General features: G+C 45.3%; 2 protein-coding genes across 2 annotated transcripts; both read left to right on the forward strand.

Moving 5' to 3' along the window:
• Positions 1-1,154: 1,154 nt before the first annotated feature.
• ERMAP (erythroblast membrane associated protein (Scianna blood group)) lies at positions 1,155-11,128 on the forward strand. Its single transcript, XM_037499598.1, has 10 exons — positions 1,155-1,239; positions 1,459-1,794; positions 4,067-4,183; positions 5,303-5,335; positions 6,350-6,382; positions 7,634-7,654; positions 8,405-8,425; positions 8,525-8,551; positions 8,641-8,667; positions 10,134-11,128. Exons 1-10 carry the CDS (start codon positions 1,155-1,157, stop codon positions 10,838-10,840), a joined length of 1,407 nt encoding a protein of 468 aa, XP_037355495.1. The 3' UTR covers positions 10,841-11,128.
• A 2,415-nt stretch (positions 11,129-13,543) lies between these two features.
• Positions 13,544-24,282, forward strand: ZNF691 (zinc finger protein 691). Its single transcript, XM_037500040.2, has 2 exons — positions 13,544-13,583; positions 17,701-24,282. The coding sequence occupies exon 2, from the start codon at positions 17,710-17,712 to the stop codon at positions 18,562-18,564; it is 855 nt and encodes a 284-aa protein (XP_037355937.1). The 5' UTR covers positions 13,544-13,583; positions 17,701-17,709; the 3' UTR covers positions 18,565-24,282.
• Positions 24,283-25,211: the final 929 nt, after the last annotated feature.

Here is a 25,211-nt window from a genome sequence, read left to right on the forward strand (position 1 = left end):
CTTTAATTTCCACCCCACTTCTCATCTCCACCCTGAAAAGTAGTCACTGTTTAATGTCTACATTCCTGCCTTTATATCTAAGCATATTCTCCCTAAATTGTATATTATATACAGTTTTTAAGTTATTATTTGTGTCATAGTTAACATTTCCCAAAGCAATTATGATTATGAAATGCTTCAGGGTATTTCATTGCAAGAATGTACCATAAACCATCAATAACTTTAATGGATTTTTAAGTTATTTTCATTTTTTTCCTTTTCATATATAACTTTGTGATGAGCACCCTTTCCATCAAATCCTTATGTACATCCTTATTTATTTCTGGAATAACTATGCTGCATATTCATAAATCCTCTCCTGAAACCACCTCAAATGCCCTCATTACACAGAGTGACAATCTGATGAAGGGACTTCATTTTTGCTTTTTTGTTCTCAGAATCTGGTGCAAGTCATTTTGCTTGTATTTTCTCTGATTCCTCACTATTGCCCTTTCTACAGGATTTAATTTCATGTGTGAATGACAGGTGTCTTGGAGAAGTCAACTTGCCCGTCTAAAGTTACATGGCTAGGAAGTGACAGAGCCTGGGCTGAGTCTAGAGCCCATTTTCTTAGCCATGTAATGATTTATCTGCATGTAGAGAGAAGGGGCTTTTTCCTCTTCTTTGGAGTCTCCTCTTATTTAACTTCTGGCAGCCCCAGTTCAGCTTGGAGTTCTGTGTCCTTCCAGGCATGTCTACCCAGGGTGTGTTTTAAAAACTCCTTCTAGTTGAGGATTTGGGAGTTAGGGCAACTCCAGAGGACCCTAGGCTCTGCCTTCTTCACCTTCCCATCCTCAGTCACGTCATCTCCACCATCATCCTTATAGCATTTAGAACCATGACGCCAACCTCCATGTTGGGTACTCACCTCCTTCGATCCTCACAATAATCTTGCAAGAGGGCACAGTGATTATACCTGTTTTAAAGATGAAGAAACAGAATCTGGAAGGACTTCTCACCATGTTACCCAAAGAGCAGAACTGGGCTTCCATCCCTGATTCTGGAGCAGGCAACATGCAGCCTCCGTGTCTACCCACCTCCTAGTTTGCACTCTTTGGCAAATCACACTGACCAGCCCCCTCCACTGTCTCCCCACATCTATCCCCTCAGCCCTGATGGAGATGGCAGGTTCCTCCAGCTCCTGGCTCTCTGGCTGCCTCATCACACTCATCTTCCTCCCGCTGCCAGTGCACATGTCAGGTAAGAGTTTCTCAATCTCTTTCTCTGCCTGTGACATCTGATGATGGCATCCCCAAAATAAGAAGGCTTGGGCAGGGGCCTTATTTCTTCTGGGTTCTGTTCTTGCCCTAGTCCTTTCCAATGCCCTTTCAAGTGCTGTCCTTCCCCGCCTCGACACCTCCTTCCTGACCACCAACAAGCTCTTGCTCTCGTCCCTCCCTGTTGTGTCCGCATTCACAGGGGACAGCAGGCTCTACCTGGTCCCGCTTGGGGGCACTGCCAATCTGCTCTGCCCTCTCTCCCTCTGGCCGGTGCTGGAGCCCAACCAGGTGAGGTGGCTGCGGTCCCCGCAACCCGGGAGCTCGCAGGCTGTTCACATGTTCCGGGATGGGGAAGACCAGGAGGAAGGTCTGATGGCAGAATATAAGGGGAGGACGGCGCTGCTGAGAGACAAGCGAGAGGGAAACATCACTCTGGTGATCCGCGACATCCAGCTGGAGGACCGAGGGCTCTACCGATGTCAGGTCCGGGTGGGAAACATAAGCCGAGAGGGCACCGTGATCCTGCAGGTTGCAGGTTAGTCATTTTTTAAAGGGCATGAGGTTCCTCCAAGATCTGAATCATGGAGTACAGTTGCTGCTCCGGGTGGATTTATAAAGGTGTTAGGGTGAAGCCAGACACCCTCACCCCATTGGGAGGAGAATGGAGGGTGGGAGAAGGCAGCATTCAAGTGCTGTTAACAGCTGTGAAACTCACCAGGGGAGGCTGTGGGAGGGGGAACACTGTTTGGTGGGGGCATGAGGGGCAGCTTGCTAGAGATGCCAGGACATCTCTCCTCTTCAGTTCTAGGCTCTGACCCTTACATCCAGGTGAAGGGCTACGATGCTGGGTGGATCCAACTGGTGTGCAGGTCGGTGGGATGGTTCCCAAAGCCTTGGGTCGAGTGGAGAGACCCTCAAGAGAGGGTGCTTCCGTCCCTGTCTGAGGACCACTCCCTGGATGAAGCTGGCCTCTTCCGAACAGCTGTGTCCAGCAAAGTCAGGGATAGCATGCTGGGGAACATCACTTGCATTATCCGCAACACAGTCTTCAGCCAAGAGAAGACCACAGCCATGGTCATTTCAGGTAAAATCTAGAGCAGAAAACAGGCCTGAGGCACCTGATGATTCCAGAGAAAATGCTTACCCTAGTTTTATGTTTGAATTCTCTGAATAACACATACTTGTAGAAAGCTTTAAAAAATACACACAACATTTTGAAACTGAAAAATGTCCTATAAACTTATCCATTGAAAAGAACTGCTGCTAACATTTTGAGGTATTTCTTTCAAGATTTCTATGTGTGTATCTCTGAGTTGTATGTTTTTACATGCACATGTTCTCGTGCCTAGGGTTTTATCCCCACTTACATTGTCATAGGCAATTTTTGCCTGTGCCCTTAAGTAATTCTGTACAGCATTTTTCAGAGCTGCATAGTGTTTCACTGTGTGGTTCTAGCATAATAAAACTAACCAAAGCCCTATTTCTTAACATCTAGAAGGTTTTCAATTCTTTCTTATATTATGAATAATGTGCATTGAAAATCTGCACATATTTTGGGAAGTGATTTTTTTTTTTAAAGATTTATTTATTTATTTATTTATACAAGCACTGGGTACAGTCAGAAGCACAGGAGGGTGAGAGAATTCACCAGAGCCAGAGTGGGGAACAGAACAGACAGACTGATGAAATACACTGCTGAGGGGAGCAGTGGGGGCGGCAGGAGAGGTCTGCGCGCCATGTGGGACCCTTGTCAGTGGCCAGGGATCGAACTGGTGCTACAGAGGCGCGGACAGCTTCACAGCCCAGCGCTCAACCGCTGCGCCACCAGGGGAGGCCCAATTTTGGGAAGTGATTCTGATTATTTTCTTAGACTGTTTCTAGAAGAAGAATGAATCCAAAGGCATACAAATCTTTTAAAGACCCTTGAAACATGGAGCTGGGTGGCAGAGAAGGGTGGTTTTAGAGCCAAGAGAGATGTTGGCCTGGGGTCTCAGGTGGAGAGGCGTCATGGATCTCTGCTTATACTTTCCTTCTTTTCTCTCTCTGTCCCCTTACTTCTCTTACTACTGCCCCTATCTCTCACTAAGTGCTAAACACTTTATATGCCTGATGGCTAAATCTCCCAACAATCCAGTGGAACAGGACAGGGATTATTGTCACTCCCATCTTGCAGGTGGCAGACCAGGCTCAGAGAGGCCCTGTCTCTTGTCCACAGTCCCACCAGGTAGAATGTGGAATCCCACCCAGCAAAGCCTCTACACTACCTGTCATAGCACCTCTTTTGCTCTTTTCTAGTTCTTTCTTGTCTCCTTTCTCTCCTCCCTAGACATTAGGCCTGCTGCTATGGCCTCATAGAAATTGTTTTGTCCCTGCTGACAGAGTTCAGAGAAAAGGGGTGGTTGACTGCTATCCCATTGCATGGTGAGAATTCTGAGGGGAGGAAGTGGGTGCTCATGAAAAGACTGTAGGTTATTACTGGGGATGTGCCTCCAGTTTTCCAAAGTCCTTGGATAATTTTTCCATTGGATTATAGGCCAGGGCCAGGTTGTGGTTTAACCCATGGTCCTCAGGCAAGACCATTGAAGCCACTCCTGAGAAATGAACATCTCAAGTTAAAGTCATCCCTGGGTCATCCAGGGTTTCAGTTACTGGGTGAAGCAAGAGCCTCACCGATCTTGGCTGGAGGCGCCTCCCTGGAGGTTATGGAGACACCCATAACAGGGTTATGGGTGCGCCATCTGCCTGCAGAGGTGGGACCCTGTGCCTGGGTGTCTCCCATGGGTGGTCATTAGTGGTTTCTATTTCAGCCCCCTCTGCAGGGAGGGTCTCCTCCTCGGAAGTGGCTCTTGCTGTGATCCTGCCTGTCCTGTGGCTTCTCATCATGGCAGGCATTTACCTCATCTGGAAGCAAAGAAGATCAAAAGGTAAGTAAGTGGTCAGGGGGCCCAGGCTGGTGGGGGTGGGGAGATTGTGGCTTGGTCTAGACACAAACAAGACCACCATCTATAGGTTAGAGACCCTGCAAGTTGGCTGGGAGAAAATTGGAGAGCCGTGCTCTGGGGTCTCACATTGCAGCGGGGATCAAAGAAACTGCAGAACACTCCTAGGAAGCGCTATGAGCTCTTACCTTTTGAGACACTAGAAGATCTGATCATGTCAGCCTTCTAATTAAAATATCCAATTCTATGCATTGGACAAAAACTTCATAATATGGTTGAATTTCACAGGATCTCAGGCTTGAAAGGACCTTGAAAGTCATGTAATACAATAGTCCTCCCCCTACCTGAAGGTTTGAAGCCCCTGTAATCCTCCCAAAGAGTCACACACCACTGTGACCAGGAACAAACTCTTTCTCAGGCAGCATGGGCCATCTTTGGACAACTCTGCTCTTAGAAAAAGTCCTCTGAGTTGCGTTGCTTCCATAGCTTAGATATTGTAAATAGTGCTGCTATAAACATAGGGGTGCAGGTGCCCTTTGGAATTACTGTTTCTGCAACCCAAATGCCCAAAAATAGATGACTGGATCAAGAAGATGTGGTACATATACACCATGGAATATTACTCAGCATTCAAAAAAGATAAACACATGCAGTTTGCAGCAATATGGATGGAGCTAGAAGGGATCATGCTCAGAGAAATAAGTCAGAAAGAAAAAGGAAAATACTGGATGGTCTCACTCATAGCAGGAATTTAGAAAACCTAAATAAGAGACCAGGAAAAAGACTGATCAATACAAAGTAAAAATCAAAATCAACAAGCAACTATAAACCAGAGACACACTACGGGGTAGGGGTGGGTAGGTAGGGGGGGGAAAGGAAGGATTAGAGTCAAAATAAGGGGGGGGTGCAATTGTATGGGGAACATCACCAAAATGAAAATGCATACATTGTGCAAAGATGAAAAAAGATGTAAGAATTATATAAAATATAATATTTAAATAAAAAGAAAAAATAAAGAAAAAAAGAAAAATGAAATAAAATATATAATTGAGCTAAAAAAAAAAAAAAGTCCTCTAAGCTGACTTCTCTCTGTCTCTCTTCTAGAGAAACTTCTCTATGAACAGGTGATGGAGGTAGGTAAGTGTCTGGGGCTGGGTGGGATATTTCTCTGTTTTGCTCAGTTCTGTCCCCCTAGCATCACTCACCTAAATTCTGCACCTGAAAGTCCCAACATCTGCTGTCCTTGATGGTGGTGATGGGAAACTGTTGTTTCCAGTTTACAGGCTCTTAATTGTGATAACCTTCTCTCTGGTATATTTGGTGATTTTTTGTCTGTGAACTCACGGCTTGCTCTTATCCTGTGGAAGTCATACAGGTTTAACATGGGGATACTTTTATTCATTCCGCAAATAATTGATAATTACCTACTAAGTGCTGGGGGTACAATGGTGAGTAAAAGCAGACACGGCCTTTGCCCGCCTGGAGCTTTCGGTCTAGATAGGGAGGTATATGTGAATTAAGTAATACACAATAGGTGTAAACTACAACTGTACAAACACTACACGGGAGTTCTGAGGGCGGTGAAGACTATGGCGAGGAGGAGCCAACCCTGATCAAGGCAGGGGGAGGAGACCCCAGAGGAAGTGATGTTTGACCTGCATGGTGGGCAGGCATGGGGGGAGAGGGATTGGAAAACCATCCACAGCAGAAAGAAACAGTCAGGGAAGAGCAGGGCTCTTTGAAAAGCTAAAAAGGTACAGAAGTGAGGGGACAGGTTACTGGGGACGAGGCTACAGACTTAAGTTGAACTCAGGTCATGTGAGGCTTTGTAAATCAATGTCCTTCAAGATCAATGACCTTGTAGGTCAGTGACCTTGCAGATCATGTGAAGGATTCCACTCCTCAGTGTAGCAGTAAAGCAGTGAGAGGCAATGTCCCCGTAAGAACTGTGCTTTGAGCTGTAGTCTGGAGGAGAAACCAGAGGAAAGACAGGATGTGGGGGACCCATGGACCACTATTTCTGTCATCTAGATGAGAGGTGATGGCCTGGATCAGTAGGTGGAAGTGGGGTTAGAGATGGACAGTGACAGGGGCAGGTAAAATCAAGGTAATGGCACAGAATCTTATTTTCTTTTCCTTTCCTTCCTGTAGAAAATCTTCTCTCAGACCATGCAAAAGAAAAAGGTAATTGTATGTTTAGAGTAAAGGAACAAATAACATATACCATATTCTTTCGCTTACGACGTAAATGCTGACAGTCTATTATACACACACACACAACTCATTAATATTGCTGGGATTTACTTTCCGGTATCAAGGGACTGTATAGTTGATGGTAGTGGGTGAAGTGAAGGGATGTCCATGGTCCAAATTTAAAGGTCTGGGTTTTGAGGAGCTCCCCCTTTCTACCAGTCACCTAAAAAGGTCTATCTACTATTTAAATATATATTACTATGGACATATGGGACATATGAGCACTCAAGGATCCACGCAACCTTTGCATTGAAAGAGACACTGTGAGACAATGGAGGTGAGGAGGGGGGCTGCAGGCTCCTGCCTTAACAAAGCCTGCTCAGGTCATTAGTCTGCACTTAATGACCTTGGATTAGTCACTTTACTGTTCTGAGCTCTGGTTTTCTTATCTGTAACATGGAGACAAAAAATCCCCTTACCTGATTGTTTTCAGGATGAAAAGAGACAACTTAAAAAACCTTCCTCCTACAGTGCCTGCCTTTTCCTTATTGCCGAATTTGCTCTGGGCCACTGAGGGTAAAGATTAAGACATGGAGGATTGGGCCCCTCCCCTGCAGCCAGCAGGCAGGGGCTCTGCCCTTTAGAAGTCCAGCTTGGAGGACAAGTCACTGGCTCAGGAAGGGCTCCACATACAATTATTTCACTGTCTCCTCTCTTCCTCCTTGACATATCCATGCTGGTGAAAGTGTGGGTGCACTCCTCTGCCCAGAGCAATGGAACAGTAGGGGGTGTGTGTGTGGTGGGGAGGTGTGGTGGTGAAGCCCTTCTACACAGACTCAGACAGACCAGGGTTTGAATCCTGCCTTCCAGGCTACTTCTAGCTGCCTGACCTGGGGATGTTGCCATGTCCCTCCGAGCTGCAGTCATTCTGTAAAATAGAAATACTAATTATATTCATGTCATATAGTATTATATTAATAATATAATATTATATTATTGAGAGGATTCAGTGCTTACCTCATTATAAGAATAGGACATTATAAATGGAAGCTATTAGTAGTGGAGATGGTATAAGTAAACCATCCATTCTGAAGGGGTCATATCCTATTCAGCCTGATCACTCTAGTGCCTCGTGCCTACCCACGGCCCAGCTCTGAACACAGGCCTGGCTGGGACCTCAAGGGCATAACTTAAACTCTGTGCTCACTCATGCATCTTTCTCTATTTTTTTTTCCCTTTCAGGAAGGCTCCATAAAGCCCTCAGTAAGTTTGGCTCCTATCCAAGGCACAGCCCCACTGCTGCTGACATCTTTGCTGTAGGATGAGTGGCTCAGTTTCACTTCCCCCAGGCAGAAGAGAGGGGCTGGGGGTACTTCAAGCTATGGGAATTTGGGATACCTTGGCTCTCAAAAGTCCCTTATCTCAAATATTCCCTGCACAAACAGCTGTCATGGAGTCTATAAATGGGACATATTTTATCAAGAAGAGATACCCCTCCTATAAGTGATACCTGGCATGCGGTTCCCTTAGGCGGGATTCAAGGTGAATGCATCCTCACTAAGCGGAATACAAGCTGTGCTTCTCCCCCATGTAAATTCACATCAAAGTTTTTTATAACAAAAAGATCTTCAGACAGGGGGCATATTTTATTTGACATTGAGAAACTCTACATTAGAAAATCTCATAGGAACTCAGTGAGAGTTTTAAGTGAACTTGTTTTTATTCTCCTGCAACATCTATAGACACTGATATTAGCATTACCCATCTGTGTGAGATATATTATTTATTCAGTCTGCAGCTCAGGTTTGGCTCATAGGAATTTGCTGACCCTCTGCCGTGTCTCTGAGACCCATGACCCATGCCTGGAAGGCATTGCCTTTGCAAACACTGCTGTGGGAGCTCTCGGGGCATTGTAGTGATGATCTGCTGTAGGGATCTGGTTGGGATGGGACTGCAGCGTATGGGAATGTGGAAGCCCTTGTTCTGATCTGTCTAACTGTTTTTATTCTTCAGAGAAACTCCGGAGTGAATTGAGTAAGTTCCTCACATTCTTACATCTTCCATACAAACTTACCTCCTGTTTGATTCTGTACTTCTAGTGAGAGCTAACCCCTCTTGTTTCTTCCTTTACAGAGCTGAAAAGAGCTGCAGCAAATTCAGGTGAGATGCGCTTGCCCCGAGCTTGACCCTTACTGCCGGGAATTCTCAGCTTCTCCATCACTTTAACAACCCCTTCTTACGTCTTTCAGGCTGGAGAAGGGCCCGGCTACACTTTGGTAAGTCGCCCCCGTTAAATCCATCCGTATTTCAGAGCCCATTGCTCTGTTCCTTTGGAGTGTGGACTGTAAAGATCTTTTAAATCATATCTACTTATTAGCTTATCAAATTTTTAAAAATCTTCATGATTTTTTGGGTGTCACATTTAGAAAGTCTTCCCTCTTTTAGAATACTGATAAACTTTTTGATTTGATCGTCTTGTCCGGTTTTTTAAGATTTTTCTTAAGTTTACCAGTTATTTGCATTTCTTCTTTGTGATTTGTCTGCTCCTGTCCTATTCTGGTTACTTTTTGATTTGTGTGGATTCCTTCTGTGTAAAGTATATAACTCTTATATTTTTCACAAAATGCATTTCTGAGTTTTTCATTTGAACTGTAATTTCCTTAGAGTTTTTTTTTTTTTAACACATAAGTGTTTTACTTTTATCTAGTCAGATTTACTAATCTTTTCCTGTGTAGGTTCTTCTAGGCTTTTGGGTTAGGGAGTGAAGAAGTGAAGAAATCTCACAAGTGAAGAAATAGGCAGTGCTCCTATCTACTCTTTTTCTGTAGACATTTCCCTGGGGCTGGTTATTGAGAGTCTCAGGGAAGAAGGGAATGTGTTGGACAGATGCCCCAACAATGTAGGTAACAGAAGTTTTTGTAGTTTTATTCTGAAAGATTTTCACGTATATCTTTCGACTTACTCCTAAATAGTATGCATTTTTTTTGCTGTTATTTGAATGATATCTGTTATTTTCATGGCTTTGTGTACCTCACTAATTTTCCAGGCTGTTCATTCTTCTTCTTTTCATAATGTCTTCCTTCAACTGATGAGTTGACCACTTGAGACAACACCAGATCACCTTGCCTGGCTTTCTGGGAACTCACAGACCCTCTCTCACACACAGTCTGGCTTATTCCCACCACCTTGACCAAGTATGGATTTCTCAGATTTAACTCTCCAAGAATATCCTGTTCCCAGCCTTGGGGAAGAAGGGAGATTATTGGGACCCTCATAATTTAAGGAAGAACCCTTCTCTCTATAGTAATATTTTAAAATAATCACTATAAGTAATAATTTTTGCTAACAAAATGAGCATCACACACTCACTGTGTGAAGAGACACTATCTTATGCAGTAGCTCACAAAATCTGCCCAAAGAAACTAAGGGTTGAGGCTAAGTAGCAAGTCCAAGTTCACATGACCAGTGTGTGGCTGAGCTGGGACTCAAATATCTTATCTGGTGACTGGGTCTAACATGAGTCCCTGTGTTTATTATAATATAGTAGATTCCTTTGACCACAGAGGATGAAGGAAGCTTCACAGACATTTCCTTTTTCAGGAAATTTAGGAAGCTGCTAGACATTCTTTGGTTCTAGCAAACAGGCCAATGAGTGATGGCAAACCTAGAGATTATATTTTCCTTCTAGAGCTCCCTTAAGATAGAGCCTTCCCAGACCTCACCTCTCTGTGACTCCCTGCAGTGGCGGTGACCCTGGATCCAGACACAGCACATCCCAAACTCATCCTGTCTGAGGACCGGAGATGCGTGAAGCTTGGAGACCGAAGGCAGCCTGTGCCTGACAACCCCCAGCGATTTGATTATGTGGTCAGCGTCCTGGGCTCCGAGCACTTCACGGCTGGCTGTCATTACTGGGAGGTGTATGTGGGAGACAAGACCAAGTGGATCCTGGGGGTGTGTAGTGAGTCCGTGAGCAGGAAGGGGAAGGTCACCGCCTCACCCGCCAATGGACACTGGCTTGTGCGGCAGAATCGGGGGATTGAGTATGAAGCACTCACCTCCCCACAGACTTCCTTCCGCTTGAAAGAGCCCCCACGGTGCGTGGGGATTTTCCTGGACTACGAAGCGGGAGTCATCTCCTTCTACAACGTGACTGACAAGTCCCACATCTTTACTTTCATCCACAATTTCTCTGGCCCCCTGCGCCCTTTCTTTGAACCTTGTCTTCATGATGGTGGGAAAAACACAGCCCCTCTAATCATCTGCTCAGAACTCCAGAAATCAGAGGAATCAGTTGTCCCCAAGCCAGAAGAAAAAGGTCACGCTAATGGAGATGTGGCCCTGAAGGTGGACCCTTCCTTACATACCCCCAGGATGGCCGATGCCTTCCTGCCCTGGTCCTCTGACCTAGGCCCGGCCCTCCAGGGGCTCAAGGCTCCTTCTTTCTAGGGTGATCCTCACTACTTATTTGCCTGCCCATCCAGCTCAGCACTCTGGATTTCAGCCTCCAGGTCCTATATCTGATTCTAGACATCTTATCTCCATCCCTCAAATCCACACCATTTTGTGGCTTTTATTTTTCCCAGAGTTAATGCTAAACAATATTGTCCTCCTGGGGACTTGAAGTTCCCAGTGCCCTGGAATGCGAATTCTTGAAAACTACGTGAGCATCAGATTAGTTTAGGTGGTGATGGTGAACCCCAAGACACAGGGGTTTGCTACTCGAGGGAACATTTAGAAGAAAGTCATTCTGTCTCCTCATCCTGCACTTAGGCTTTAGCCATGAAATCATGGTGCCCAGCCTGATTTCTTATTTGTCCTGTCAAGAATTGCTTTTCTCCTTTTCCCTCTGTCAGTTCAGACCTCTGTGCCCCCAAGCCAGTTTTTAAAAAGTAAACATATTGGGATCACACACTCTTTCTTCAGAAATATGGGGGAGGAAGAAAAGGGACAAAGCATGGAACTGACTAATTCCTCCATGCTGATTACAGCACAGTTTGGTGACATCCAGAGCTAATGTTTGTGCCTTCAAAGCTAATTTATCTTTTGATGCTAATCAGATGCGGGGACTTTAAATGTGGTAGTTGTAATCCCCCAAATCCCAGGAGCACCATCATGCTGCTAGGAATTCATGAACTTTAAATCTGGCCTTGAAGAGACAGAAGCATCCTTCTGGGATTCAGAGAGGGCCAGCTAGGTAAAATGGCAGTTTTCACTGCCAATGTGGAAGTTCTTCTCCCACAAAACATTGTAATGGAAGACTTGGCTATTTGTGTAGCAAACAGCCTCTTAGGTTGCGCGTATTGATTTCAAATAGGAAGCTGGTAGACTAGCTGTGAAGATAAATAATGAATGTGCTTTTGGGGTGTGGATTGCAGAAAGAAACCTAGTGTCTTCCAAGTCACACCACATATGTGACCTGGCTTCTTGGTGGAGATGTTGGCTATCCATTTGCAGAGGGGTCCACAGTTCGATGCAATGGAAATTGGATCTTTCTGTCAGAAGTTTTCTCTATTGGCGCCTATAAGAGGGTTCTCCAACTTGAAGGCTGACAGACTTGACAACCAGGGAAAACTGATATTTCAGTTTGAGTCTGAAGGTAGGAAAAAGCCAATGCCACAGACTGGAGGTTGTCAGTCAGGAAGAGTTCTCTAATTTGGGGGAGGCCAACCTTTTGGTTCTGTTCAGGCCTCAACTGATTGGAAGGGACTCACCCACATAAAGGAGGGCAATCTGCCTTACTCAATCTACCTATTTAAATGTTACTCTCACCCAAAAGAAACACCCAGAATAGTTAATGTTTGATCAAATATCTGGGCACACAAAATTAATCGTCATGGTGCCTAAATGAAATTTTTCATTTGCTTTTGTATAGTTTTTAAATAAAAGTTTGGTATCTGTTGCTTGGTATGTTGTGATTTTCATTGTGAAAGATAGGTTGTGAGGAAACACTTTGGACTTGTAGGAGAAAAACATTATAGGATTGGTTTCCAAATAAACTGGGATCCACCCAAGCAAGCTTTAAATACACTTAAAAATATTGCCACCGTTTTATTCCTACCTTCTCAACATTTTATTTACATCAATTTCTAAACTAATATTATTTGAGGGGTGTTTCTATTTCATTCAGTTTTGTTTCCAACACATTTTCCTGAATACCCCAATCTTAAAACTGACTTACATTATTCACACTGCCTGCACCCAAGAGGATCTGCCAACAGGAAAGAGAAGTGACTTTTGTGAAGGCAATAGCTTTATATATGTTAACTCATTTAATCCTTTCACCAAATCTGCCGGGAGTTTTCTAGAAGGGGAAAACGGCGCTCCAAAATAGCTAGATAGTACAATCTGCCTTCTAAGTCTGGTTTATCTAGCTCTGAAGACAACGACTCCACATGGAAACACTGTGCAGATATGAGAAACCTGTAAATTTTAGGCTACACACTACATTAGATTTTGTTTTTAAAGTTAAATTTGAAAAAACAAAAACAAAACCAAAACAAAGTCCTAGCCTTGGACATAACTCGGTCTTCTCTCTGGGTTGATGAAGAACTGTCAGGTTCAGCTACACAGGACTGGGGAAGTGCCTGCAGGGGCGCTGGGAGAGCTGGAAGTGTTCCCTTGAGCAGGGAAGGTTGAGCTTCTCTGACAAGCGGATTGCGTTACCTCACCTTCCAGTCTACAATCCTCTGACTTTCAATTATGGACTCTGGGCTCTGCGGGAGGCCGACAGTCAAGAGTCACCAGCTCCAAGGAAAGAAGCAACTAGGGTCACGCTCCCCTGGAGAAGATGCAGGTTTACTCTGCTTATTCTACAACTTTCCAGGTAGGTGGTACTGCCCGGTGGGCCTATAACGGGGGAAACAAAAGGAAAGCCAACGACCTAAGAAGGCAAGCCACCGCCCCCCCTACCCCCCGCCCCCCAGCTCGGTTCTAAACTTTGCAAGTTTCTTGGAGGCGACGATCTTCCTCAGGACTCCAACTCCCAGCAGGCCACGCCCGAGGGCCAAGCTTATTGGCGGTTTTGCCTGGGTTTCTTACGGTGTGGCAGCTAGTTCACCCAATGGAAAGGAAGAGCAATTCTCGGAGGCCAATCCTGGAAAGGAGGGGCGGACCCTTCCTGGGTTCCGGCTCCGGCTCCTCCCCCGGGCGTCCGAGGCGGCGCTGTCCCTGACCAAGCGGCGGGAGCGAGGTGGGTCCGGCCTGGGCCCGGGGTCATGGGGGGAGGCGGACACCGCTCCGCGGGCGACAGAGCATGGCCCCTTCCCACTCACCGGGGAGTTGGAGGTTGTGACTTTGATCCCCGGACTCATTGGGGAGCAAAGAGGGCCCCGCGGTCTCTCCGCGGCCACCTGTCCCCCTCTCCTGGGCGGCGCGCCCGGCCTGACCCCAGTCCTGAACCCCCAGCCCTTCGGGTGGGCTTTTGAGGACGCCAGCCCCGCGCCACTGACCGCTGCCCCTCCCACCCCAGACGCGCCGACAACTCTGAAGCCAGGTCCTGTCCTCCAGAGCGGTGCTTCGCTAGGACTCTGCCCCGCTCACACAGCACAGCCTCTGAGGCCTGGGTCTCCGGACACCTTTCCCCCGGCCTGACCTTCTCCTTGGACCCTCTGGCTTCTGTGGCCTTCCTCTATCTCAGCCCTGTTGTCCAGCTCCCCTTACACCCCCCTGTTCTCCAGCACCTTGTCCCTGGCTTTTCCGAACTCCTCCCTCTTCTCCCCAGAGCTTGACTTGGCCCTAAAGATGAGGAACTTGGGCCCTTCAGCCCAGTTTCCGGTTTGGCCCCGTCCCTTTAATTCAGGTCTTGGCCTTCAGCCTCCGTGATCACTACCCCATCTTCTCGACTCTCACTTTGTAGATCTGGCCCCTTCTCCACTCCCTCAGCGCCTTCCGTCCTTGCTTCTCCTTGTACCTCTGGACTTCCTGAGAACACCAGACCAGTGTGCCCCTTTCTCCCACCAAGTCTCTGAAGTGTGAAATGGAAATGCCTCTGTATTTTACCTGCCGCTGTTTTCTTAGTAGATATTGGGGTCTCCATCTGTGCAAGTCCTGATCTTGCTCACCCATCCTGTAAGTCCCACCTCAGATCCCACCTTTTCTGCAAAGCTCCCCATCCCTGACCTCTTCGGGGAGATAGGCCTGTGTCATCAGAACTTGGTGGCACCAGGTTTCCTTCCATCTTCCTTTCATACCTCCCTCCCCCCTTCTCTCCTGCCAATACCAGTGTCCTGTTAAAAAGCACTGGCTTTGGAATGATGGGCATAGGTCCCAGTTCTGCCACTTATTTGCTCTGTGCCCTTGAGCAAGTTATAATTTCCCAGAGCCTCAGTTTCTTCATTTCTAAAATAAGTTGTGAAAATGAAATGAGATGATTCTTACATAGTGCTCATTCCAGGCTAGCACTTGGTGTGAGCTTTAAAAGTATTAACTGTTACTATTATTATTTCCTGTATAATGGGTCAGGTGCTGTGTGAGGCACTGAAGGTTGGATACAAAGGTGATTAAGTCTCAATCCCTGTCCCCCTGCAATTTAACTACACCACAGGAATTCATGGCCTATTTTACTGCTGTTGGAGGGTAGTAAGCACAGTCCTAAATCTTTTAGCTTTTGGCGAAAAGCAGACCTGGTGTTCAGCCCTGGGTAGAGTCAGATCATGGTATATCATATGCTCTCAGACTAGCAGGATTGGGAGTGAGTGGAAGTTGAGTAGCCTACTGCATGCACATAGATACTGGAGCCCTTGGTGGGGTAGGCTAGGCAAGGGGGGAAGTGAGTTAAGATCACGTTCTTCACTCCTACAATCAAAAAACATCTCCATCAGGCTGGAGAGAGCTTATTCAAGTGCCTGCTCTCAAATTGCTTACAAACTGCTGGTGGAAGCAGACATGTAAACGGATAACTGCTAATCACTGTAAAAGCAAGTACAAGATTCTGTAGGTGAATAGAGGAGGGAGACCATAGGTGAGAAGAGACATAAGCAAGTATGAAGTGGGCTCTGGAGATAGGCCTGGCCTTCATTTATTGAACAAGTATTTGCTAAGGATCTACTTTATATGACTGCCACTACTCTAGGAATTGGGTTTCACGAGTGAATAAAACAAAACAAAGACCCTGGCCCTCATGGAATTTATGTTTTAGTAGGGGGAGGTAGGTAATTCATAACAGGTATAGTATGTGGGCCCTGGGACTGGGAGTGTGTGAGGGGGCTGTAATTTTTAAAAGTATGGTTGTCAGGAAACCAAAAAAGCACCAAGGAATAAAATTGTTTTGATGTTTATTTGCATATTTGAAAGTCAGGCAAGCCTGTTATTTTTCACATTACTTAGAATTCTTCAAGAAACACTCTCTAACAGGGACAGGTACAGCATGCCTCCTTTCATTTTAAATAAAGTTTTATTGAAACACAGCCACACTTATTTATATGTTGTCTAGACTGCTTTTTGCAACAGAGTGGCAGAGCTGAGTAGTTGCAATAGAGATCCTGGGGCCCCAAATATTTACTAAATATTTATTTACTACCAGCCCCTTTCCAGAAAGTTCATTAGCCCTCACTATTTTCAAGAGTTTAGGGTCTATCCATATTTTACATTTTAGATTATATCTAGGCTTGTACAATTTTTCTCTTTCAAGATCACCTAAGGGATGGATTGTTTTCATTCTTGTACAGTAACTCCTGTCTTATTGTCCACTGGTTCTGTGGAAACTGTGACTTAAAGCGAAACAATATATGATGAAAGCAGGTATTGTTATCGACCTAGTCACTTCTTTAGTTCTAGTTTGCCATTTTCTTCTCCTCAGTATTACACTGCAGCAAGGTTATTCCAGGACCAGCTGTCTTTGCAGGGTGAGGCTACAGTGTCCTTTTTAACACAGAGTCTTGCATCACTAGTGATGTGGGAGTTGAGGCTCAGAGGGGTTGAATAATTTGCAGTTATGAAGATGGTATGTGTCACCACTGGGATCCAACCCTAAATGTAGTCAGCGCCCTTGCCATTACTCTAGTGCTATTTTCCGAAACTACTTGTTGACTTGAAGAATCATCAGCCCTTCATTTTCTGTCATCGGTGCCCTAGAAGAGTCTGTGCTTCCTTCGCTCATCCCTTTGTTCATGGCGCTCCATTCAGTATCTCCACCAGTTTACTCTGCCTTTTATTTTATTTTATTTTTTTACTCTGCCTTTTAAAATGTCATTACTTCTCCAGGGTCCGAAGGAAATACCACCACAAGGATTTTCTTCCCCTCATCCCTGTCAATGACTGAGGACTCAAAGGAGTCTGAGCAGTTTCGCAAGCATTTACTGATGTTTGCATAAGTAGTACTTGTGTGTGTGTGTGTGTGTGTGTAGCAGACTTTGAGTATATGTGACTCTGTGAGGTGCTGGAGAATGGAAGTGGGTACTGACCAATCAGAACAGACATGGCTCAGACCAAGCAGTAAGTCTTGCAGGTCCCAGATGTTAACCCTGTAATTCCTACAGTATGGTGAAATCTGGGGAAGGGCGAGGTGACAGAACATTTAAGCGGATTCAGAACTGGACCTTGTAAACAACTACGAGAACTTCAAAAATTAGTTTCTGATATATTCATTTTGAAAACAGGTACATAGGTAGATACTTTTAAGAAAGTTTTTTCAAGAATGATTAAACATAAAAGGAGATTCAGTTAATATACAGTTAGGAAGCAAAATTGAGCTCATTCTCAAATGTAATCTTTTCTTACAGATGAATTATAGTCTAGACTCATTGCTTAGTGGTTTTTAGAAAATATTCAAATTGCACAAATACCTGTTGATGGTGGACAAAGCTGAGCCCTTCTTTTTTTTTTAAGATGTATTTATTTATGCATGCAAGAACTGGGGTACAGTCCAGGGGTGTGGGGTGAGAGGAGTCACCAGAGATAGAGTAGGGAACAGAACAGGCAGATTGACCAAAGTACATTGCTGAGGGGAGCAGCAGGTGAGTCAGGAGAGGTCTGCTGTGCCATGTGAGTTGCTCTCTGGCCGGGGATCGAACTTATGCTGCAGAGGCTGCAGACAGCTTCATAGGTTGTATCTTAACCCCTTATGCCACCAGGGAGGCCCCAAAGCTGATCCCTTTTTGGTTTGGGGGTAGCTTTAAATATCTGTTGGAGTATGTCACTTGAAAGTTAGTAAGTAAAGGTATTCTATCCGAATATTCCAGTTACTTGAGGTTATTTCTGCTGGATAGACCCATGGGGAAGGTGTATACCCTCCAGTCAGAACAAAAGATTCTCTGCCGTCTGGCCTGACCCAAGGAATAAAGGTGTTGGCCGTTTGTCTTCACCTGTAGGGTTCAGAGATGGGCAGTGAGAAGGAGCAGAATCCAGAACAGCACCTGCCTGAGGACGGGGAACAGGGTAAGCCGTGGAGAGTGGATGACTCAGAGGGTTTTTGGATTCCGGATGGGGAGAAAGAGCGCGAGCAAGAGGGCGTGTCAGAGGGGCCCCAAGGGCCCCGTCTCCAGAAGTCATGGCAGAAAGACGCGGTCCCAGCTGGGGATCCAGGGGACCCCACTGCTCATTCAAGGCCCGAGGCCTACGAGAAGCCCTTTATCTGTGCCCAGTGTGGCAAAACCTTCAATAACACCTCCAACCTGAGAACACACCAGCGGATCCACACTGGTGAGAAACCTTACAAATGTTCTGAGTGTGGCAAAAGTTTCTCCAGAAGCTCCAATCGCATCCGACATGAGCGGATCCATCTAGAAGAAAAGCATTACAAATGCCCCAAGTGTCAGGAGAGCTTTCGGCGGCGCTCAGATCTCACCACGCACCAGCAGGATCACCTGGGCAAGCGGCCATACCGCTGCGACATCTGTGGCAAGAGCTTCAGTCAGAGCGCCACGCTGGCTGTGCATCACCGGACCCACCTGGAGCCGGCGCCCTACATCTGCTGTGAGTGTGGGAAGAGCTTCAGCAACAGCTCCAGCTTTGGAGTGCACCACCGCACCCACACGGGCGAGCGGCCTTACGAGTGCGCCGAGTGCGGGCGGACTTTCAGCGATATCTCCAATTTTGGAGCACACCAGAGGACCCACAGAGGGGAGAAGCCCTACCGGTGCACTCTGTGTGGGAAACACTTCTCTCGCAGCTCAAATCTCATCCGCCACCAGAAAACACACATGGGAGACCAGGCTGGGAAGGACCCCAGCTAAAGGAGAGACCTGCTGAGAGAGTGAGGGAGAGCGAGCAAGAGACCCCAGCCTAGTGTAGAAAGATCTTTAGGATCTGCTGCTGCCCCTTTGACCTCAAGCCCTTCATCCCACTTTGGCTTCTTGTTGCCAGTAGCTAGGGTCTCCGGGAAGTCCTGAGATGGGCCTCAGCAGAAATCCTTGCTTTTTCCCAGGCCAATTTCTCACCTTGAAAAGTCAAGAGAACCTGGCATTGGTGCCCTCTCCTTAGGGTGATAGAGAACTAGGAAAGGCTTAGTACATGCTCACATCATGAAGGCAGCCATCTCCTGGCCATTGAGCAAACACCCAGGAGATGGGCATCCCTGTCTGAAGGGCCTCCAAATCATATATGAACTGCTTAGGACACACTGCAGTGGCCTGCTAGCTCCTACCTTCTGTGGCCCAACTTCGCTTCCACATCTTTGGGCCAGGAGGAGCAGCCTTCCCAATGGAGGGGGTCCTCTTGGCCTGGAGAAGAGGTCTGAGGTCAATGACCTTCACACTCCCCATGTTTGTGACTTATTACCCCCATTAACCTGCATCTGTTTCCCCATAGTGATTAGCAGTAAAGCCCTTCAATGAAAAGGACATGTGTACTTATTTGGGGACATGAAAGAAGTGGGGAGCTGGGGAAATGGTCCTGTGGCAGCCACTCTAGAAGGGAGTTGAAATCCCAAAAAGAGAATGGATGGCCGCTCTGAAATGCAAAGGAAAGCAGAGAAAGGGAAAGGAGTACCATTAATTGAGCATGCAGTGTGCCATGGCTTCCACAGGCCACGTTTACATTATTGATCATATTTAGTCATCACAACCACCCTCAAGAGAATAAGATGAAACAGGTGAGGAAAGGTGAAGTCACTTGCTGTGAAGTCACACAGCAGGTATATAGTGAGGCCAGAGTTCAAATTTGAGTCACCCTCGCTTTGAACTGATGCTCTTTTCACTACATTCACCATGTTGGTTTCTGCAGGAGGCGTTACTTAGGGGGCTGGTCTAGGGCCAGCTGATTCCCTGGAGGTGGGAGCTAGCGTGGCTCCTTAATGTGGCCATTTGCTCTGTGAGAAGGCAGTGCCAAGCACGGAGAACCCTTTCAACTTTATTGATTGAGCATTTCCTTTGTGTCAAGGAAAAATGACAGTGGCAGGGAGTAGAGATTGAGGGGTGGGAAAAGATGAGAAACCTTGACTCTTACTCTTAAGAATCTCTGCCCCCCAGTAGCAATAATTTAGTTGTTGCCAAGGCTGGGACAGCTTGGCAGGATTCATGCCTGGCCCCACATGGCAGATTTTGGTGCTTTTTCCATGGAATTTTAGTGTTGACCCAGACACTTTCCAATAAATTAAGACCCATCTCCACCTCTTGCTAATCTGGGATCCTGCTCTCCAGAGTGAGGGGTCCTCTTCATTTGTAGCCAATTGGCAGAATGTGACTGGCATCACTCATGACTTGACCTATCACATGGGACTCTGCCACCTGCCCAGGAAGGGATGTACCAGGAGCTTTACACTCCTCATCTTACTAAATTCTTATAACCTTGTGAAGTAAGAATTATCCACACTTGATACATACAGAAGCAGGCTGACAGAGTGCCTGCCTAATCCAAAGCCTGTATTTTTTCCACCTAGAAAATATGTTTCAAACAATTCCCTTACATTTGTGGGTTAGTTTACAGTTTACAAAGCACTTTTATTGCATATACATTTTCCTGCTCCTTGAAAATCTCAGTACAACATACTTTAAATATGTAGCCATCCAAACTTGTAGATGTATGAATTGGCACATTCCCTAGTAATAAAAGTTGCCATCTATCAAATATCTAGTGAATACCAGTTATTGTACATACATTATCTGTGTTTCCCATAACTATCACATAAGGTAGCAGTATCCCATTAATCTGAGAGGTTGAATGACCTGGCCAACGGTAGACTAGGATTCAAATCAGATATATCTGATTCTAAGGCAAAGCTCTTTATTATACTCATTACCAAGCTAGGTCTACTGGTTCACTCTTGATCTGGGGAGCTTGACCTCTTTGTCCTTCCAGACCTATACAGGCTTAGTGACAATTGCTGTGACTTTTTGGGAGTCTTTGGTGCCAATCAGATGCAGGCACAGTACACCAGGTATCTGCTTTTATCTTTAGACATGACTTGCTGGTCAATCTCATTTGCCTTTTTTGGACTAAGTTCATAGGCTAAGGTTTCTATGTTGCTCCAGACGTTGATTCATGACTTTCCCATTTATTTATTCTCTGACTTCCTTTTTTTAACTTCCTGCATTTTCTCCTTCATTCCCTTTCTTCCCCATCTCCCTTCCTCCCTTCTTCCCCCCTCTGGCCCTCTTAGCTACGAGCAATACTGACAGTGACGCGGCTCCTATGTTGTCTGAGTGCAGGAGTTTGGCTTATAAACCCAGTTAAATGAAGGATGACAGTTGTACCCAGAGTTCTGTAGGAGTCAAGGGGAGGACCTTAACTGTGCTCGACTATGGGGTCCAGAAGCCAGTAAGTCATAGTCTTTCTACAAGGACCTAGAGAAAGAGAAACCCCCCTCTGAACAAAGTATTGGGGGGCCATTGGGATTGTCTTAAAGGGGAGGAGAAGGTTCAGATGATGATTGAATTTGGTGTTGAAGAATAAGTAGATTGGTTATTTCAGATGAAAGAGGAAGTCTTCATGTTTTAGGGAACAGTGAAATGTTAGATGTAGTTGGAATGTCCTGTGTGAGGACGAGGTGAAGCCGGTAGTGCAGATGGGGGCCAGATCTTGAAGGGTGTTCAGTGCCAGCATAAAGTGTTTTGGATGGTGGACAATAAAGTTTTAAAGCAGGGGAATGGCATGATCACATTCACCCTCTAGGAAGAAAACTGAGGTTAGTGTGCAGATGAATTACAGGGGGTAAAGGAGGCCGAGTACGTAATGTATATGTAAGCCAGGTATCAGTGGGCCCTCCCAGACCCACAGTGAGCACCATATGATTGACTCACTGCTTTGTCACTTCCACAGAATGGGAAAGTCCAGACCTTCCACACAATTTCAGCAAATTCCTGGGATTGATGCACTCATGGTCTCCTCTTGCCTGAAGTTCCCGTGGGCTGTACACACCTTCTATTTTTGTCTCCACTAACCCTGTCACAGAACTAAGTAGCTTCTTCAACTGTCCCAATAAATTTCTGTCACACTAAGCATTTTATAAGTTTAGAATCTCTTGGGAGCCTTGGGGAGGGGACATACCATGGCATGTTACAAGCTTCTCCTTTTTCTTTCTATCACTGCCCTTATCCTTCTGCAGGATTGGAAATTACAGATTGTCTTGCCCTCTTATAAAAAGCAACCCCGGCTGCCAGTTTGCATCCACAAACACATTAAGGAGCACAGCAGAACATAGATCTCACCACATTTAACAGCATGCACCCACCCCATATAGTAGTTGCAAAGATAAATAAATATCCTTGGAGATTTACAAAGTATATGTGAATATATGAAACAAAAATATATGAAACCAAACAACAGTCTTGTGTTTGTTTCCTCTTCTTTCTAAGATCCCACTGAAATAACTGAAAGGAAGATGAATATATAACAGCAAAGGAAATGGCAGGGAAGAGGGATGAAGGCTGCAGACTTCTAGAAATTTCTAGAAATAGGTAACATACATAAATGACTCAACAGAGTGGCGTAAGCCATAGTAAGTGGAATGAGAAGACGGGCAGTGGAAGTAAGGCAGCTGTTTTCCTGGCAAAACCCCAGAAAGGCTTCTGAGTTTATAATTAGCAAGTCCTAAGGACAGACATGAAAAGTGGACCTAAAAACTAAAGAGTGTAGATTGTCTATGCTGAAGTTGTACTAGTCACCCCCAATTATCTCCAGAAAGGAGAACGACTGGCACTTTCAGACAAAAACAAAAACAAACATAAAACACACACACACACAAACCCAAAAGGTCCATTCTATAGAAATTAATTTCCAGGAATATATTTAGTGTGGTGTTGACATTTCAGAATATAGCTTCTGTCATTCTGACATTTACAAACCCATTTCCCAACAATGACCCATCAACTCACCCTACAGTAAAACCTGCCAGAAGACCCCACTCAGCCTTCCTGTACAAGAGGTTTGTCTTTCAGAGAAACATACAGTAACACAGGAAACCAATTCAGATGAAAACCACATATTAATCATCTTGGTTACTCATAAATAGGCAACCACAAACACCAGAATTTTGAAGACCTAAAAGCATGAAAGAGAGAAGATAAATAGAACAAGTGACTACAGACGATAGAAACTTACGATGGAACAGAATATAAAAAATTCTAATTAGATCCTCGGGAAGATCTGGGAAGATACTACCTCCATTAAACAAGAAAGGTTGCTACTGGAGAGGAGCAATTGGAAAATAAGAAATAGCTTTTGGGAATTAAGTGTGATAAGTAAAATTAGTTATTTGAGAGAAAACTTGGTAGATAAAATCAAGAAAAGCCTCCCAAAAATTAGGCATATACAAAGATATGGAAGAAGGAATAAAGGACATATACATCAATCCTGGAGGGTCTTTTGCTGAAGACTTGGTTAGCCTCCAAAATCTGTTCACCTATTTTCTGAGGCACTTAACTGACCAACAATTCCCAGTCTCCTTTGTAGTCATGTACAGTGATCTGACGTAAGCACAGACCTGCTAATGGGAACAGCACAGCAGGGTATGTGACATTTCTGGGCCTAGACCTTATGCCTTCACCTCTGTCTCTTTTCCCTCTTCACCAGCTGTAACCTGCAGGAACCCAGCTTTGATGGTTGTAGACTACACAGTGTCCAGGGTAGACTTGCCACAGCCTTACTTATGGCAGACACACAATTAAATTTGAATTGTAGGTACACTATGAATATTTTTTTTCTGTAACTTTGTCCCAAGAAGCTTATCCTAGTAGATGGCAGAACAAAGAGATAACAAGAACTGAGTTTTACCCCTGGGCACTCACCTCACAACTGTTGATGAGAAAGAAAGACTTTTTTGTGTGCCAAGTCACTGCTTTGTTGGGTCTCTTTTTTTATAGAACTCACACCTTTCACCATAACTAATATTTAGAGATGAGTTTTTGCCATCAATAAATTGGTGCATCTTACTACAGATGGTATCTTACAATTGCCATTGGTCATTTCCTTCCCCCACCCCCTTTTATCATCCAAAATTGGAATGTTTCCAATAATTGATGCTGTTTTAGATTAAATTGAATACCACATTATAAGAGAGAGATGAGCAGTGATATAAGTCAGATGGTGAAATAGGAAGCCCCAGCCTTCACTCCCCAACAGAGACATTGATTTAACAATGTGTGGACCAAAATGCCTTCTTGAAAACTCCAGAAACCCACAAGCCAAACACAGATCAGTTTAGGTTTTTCTTCTGTAAGGGTGAGGGATAAGGATGAGTGGAACACATGTCCAGTTTTTCTAGATTTTCAGAGGACTTTCTGAGGGACTGGTTTGGTCTCATTTGTGGTACAGATGAGACACCAAAAAACCTGGGATGCCGCCAAATGGAGGTGTCTTGGTGGTGTAGCACCAAAGAACCTGCAGTATGACAGACAGACACCAGAGGGTGCAAGAGATTATGAGCCTCTAAAAAACCAACACATTTCTCTAATGGGGAAATTAGCTGCACTAACTCAGAGAAGTCACATCCACTTAAAGAGTTTTTTTTTTTTTTTTTTTTTAATAGAGGCATGTTTTTATTTATTTATTTATTATATTTGTTTGTTTTGTTTATACATGCACTGGGTACAGTCAGAAGCGCGGGAGGGTGAGAGAATTCACCAGAGCCAGAGCGGGGAGCAGAGCAGGCAGAAGGGCTGAAGTACACTGCTGAGGGGAGCAGCGGGCGGCAGGAGAGGTCTGCGCGCCATGTGGGATCCTCCTCCGGTGGCCGGGGAGCAGCCGGGGATCGAACCGGCGCCGCAGAGGCCGCGGGCAGCTTCACAACCCAGCGCTCAACCGCTGCGCCACCGGGGAGGCCCAACACTTAAAGAGTTTTAAAAGGTCCCCAGAATCTCTAGCCCAGTTGACTACTGAAGATCTTCCCCTATCCAAAGCTAGTCTGTAAAAAATCAGGAAAATTATGCATGAACATAATGAGAAAATCAACAGAGATAGAAACTGTATTAAAAAAGAGCCAAATAAATATGTGGCTAAGGACTATAACAACTAAATTAAAAAATTCATTAGAAGGGTTCAGCACTACACTTGACCAAACAGAAGAAATAATCTGCAAGCTCAAAGACAGGTCATTTGAGATCATCAAGTCAGAAGAATAAAAACAAAAAAGAATGAAGAGAACATACTGTAAAGCAGATCAATAAGCCCATTATGGAAGTTCCAGAAGAAAGCAAGAGAGAGAGAGGCAGAAAGTTTATTTGAATAAATGATGGCCAAAAACGCCCCAAACTGAAATACACAGTAATGTAAAATATATAAATTTTAAAAAAAATTAAAAAAAACCTCCTGGGCCTCCCTGGTGGTGGAAGGGGTTAAGAACCACACTACGAGGCAGTCCGAAGCCTCTGCAGCACGAGTTTGATCCCTGGCTGGCCAGGGAGCTACCCACATGGCGCAGCAGGCCTCTCCTATCTCTGCTGCTCCC

This window comes from Talpa occidentalis, unplaced genomic scaffold, assembly GCF_014898055.3.
Source record: "Talpa occidentalis isolate TD23 unplaced genomic scaffold, MPIMG_talOcc4v2.1 talOcc4.9, whole genome shotgun sequence".
Classification (NCBI taxonomy): domain Eukaryota; kingdom Metazoa; phylum Chordata; class Mammalia; order Eulipotyphla; family Talpidae; genus Talpa; species Talpa occidentalis.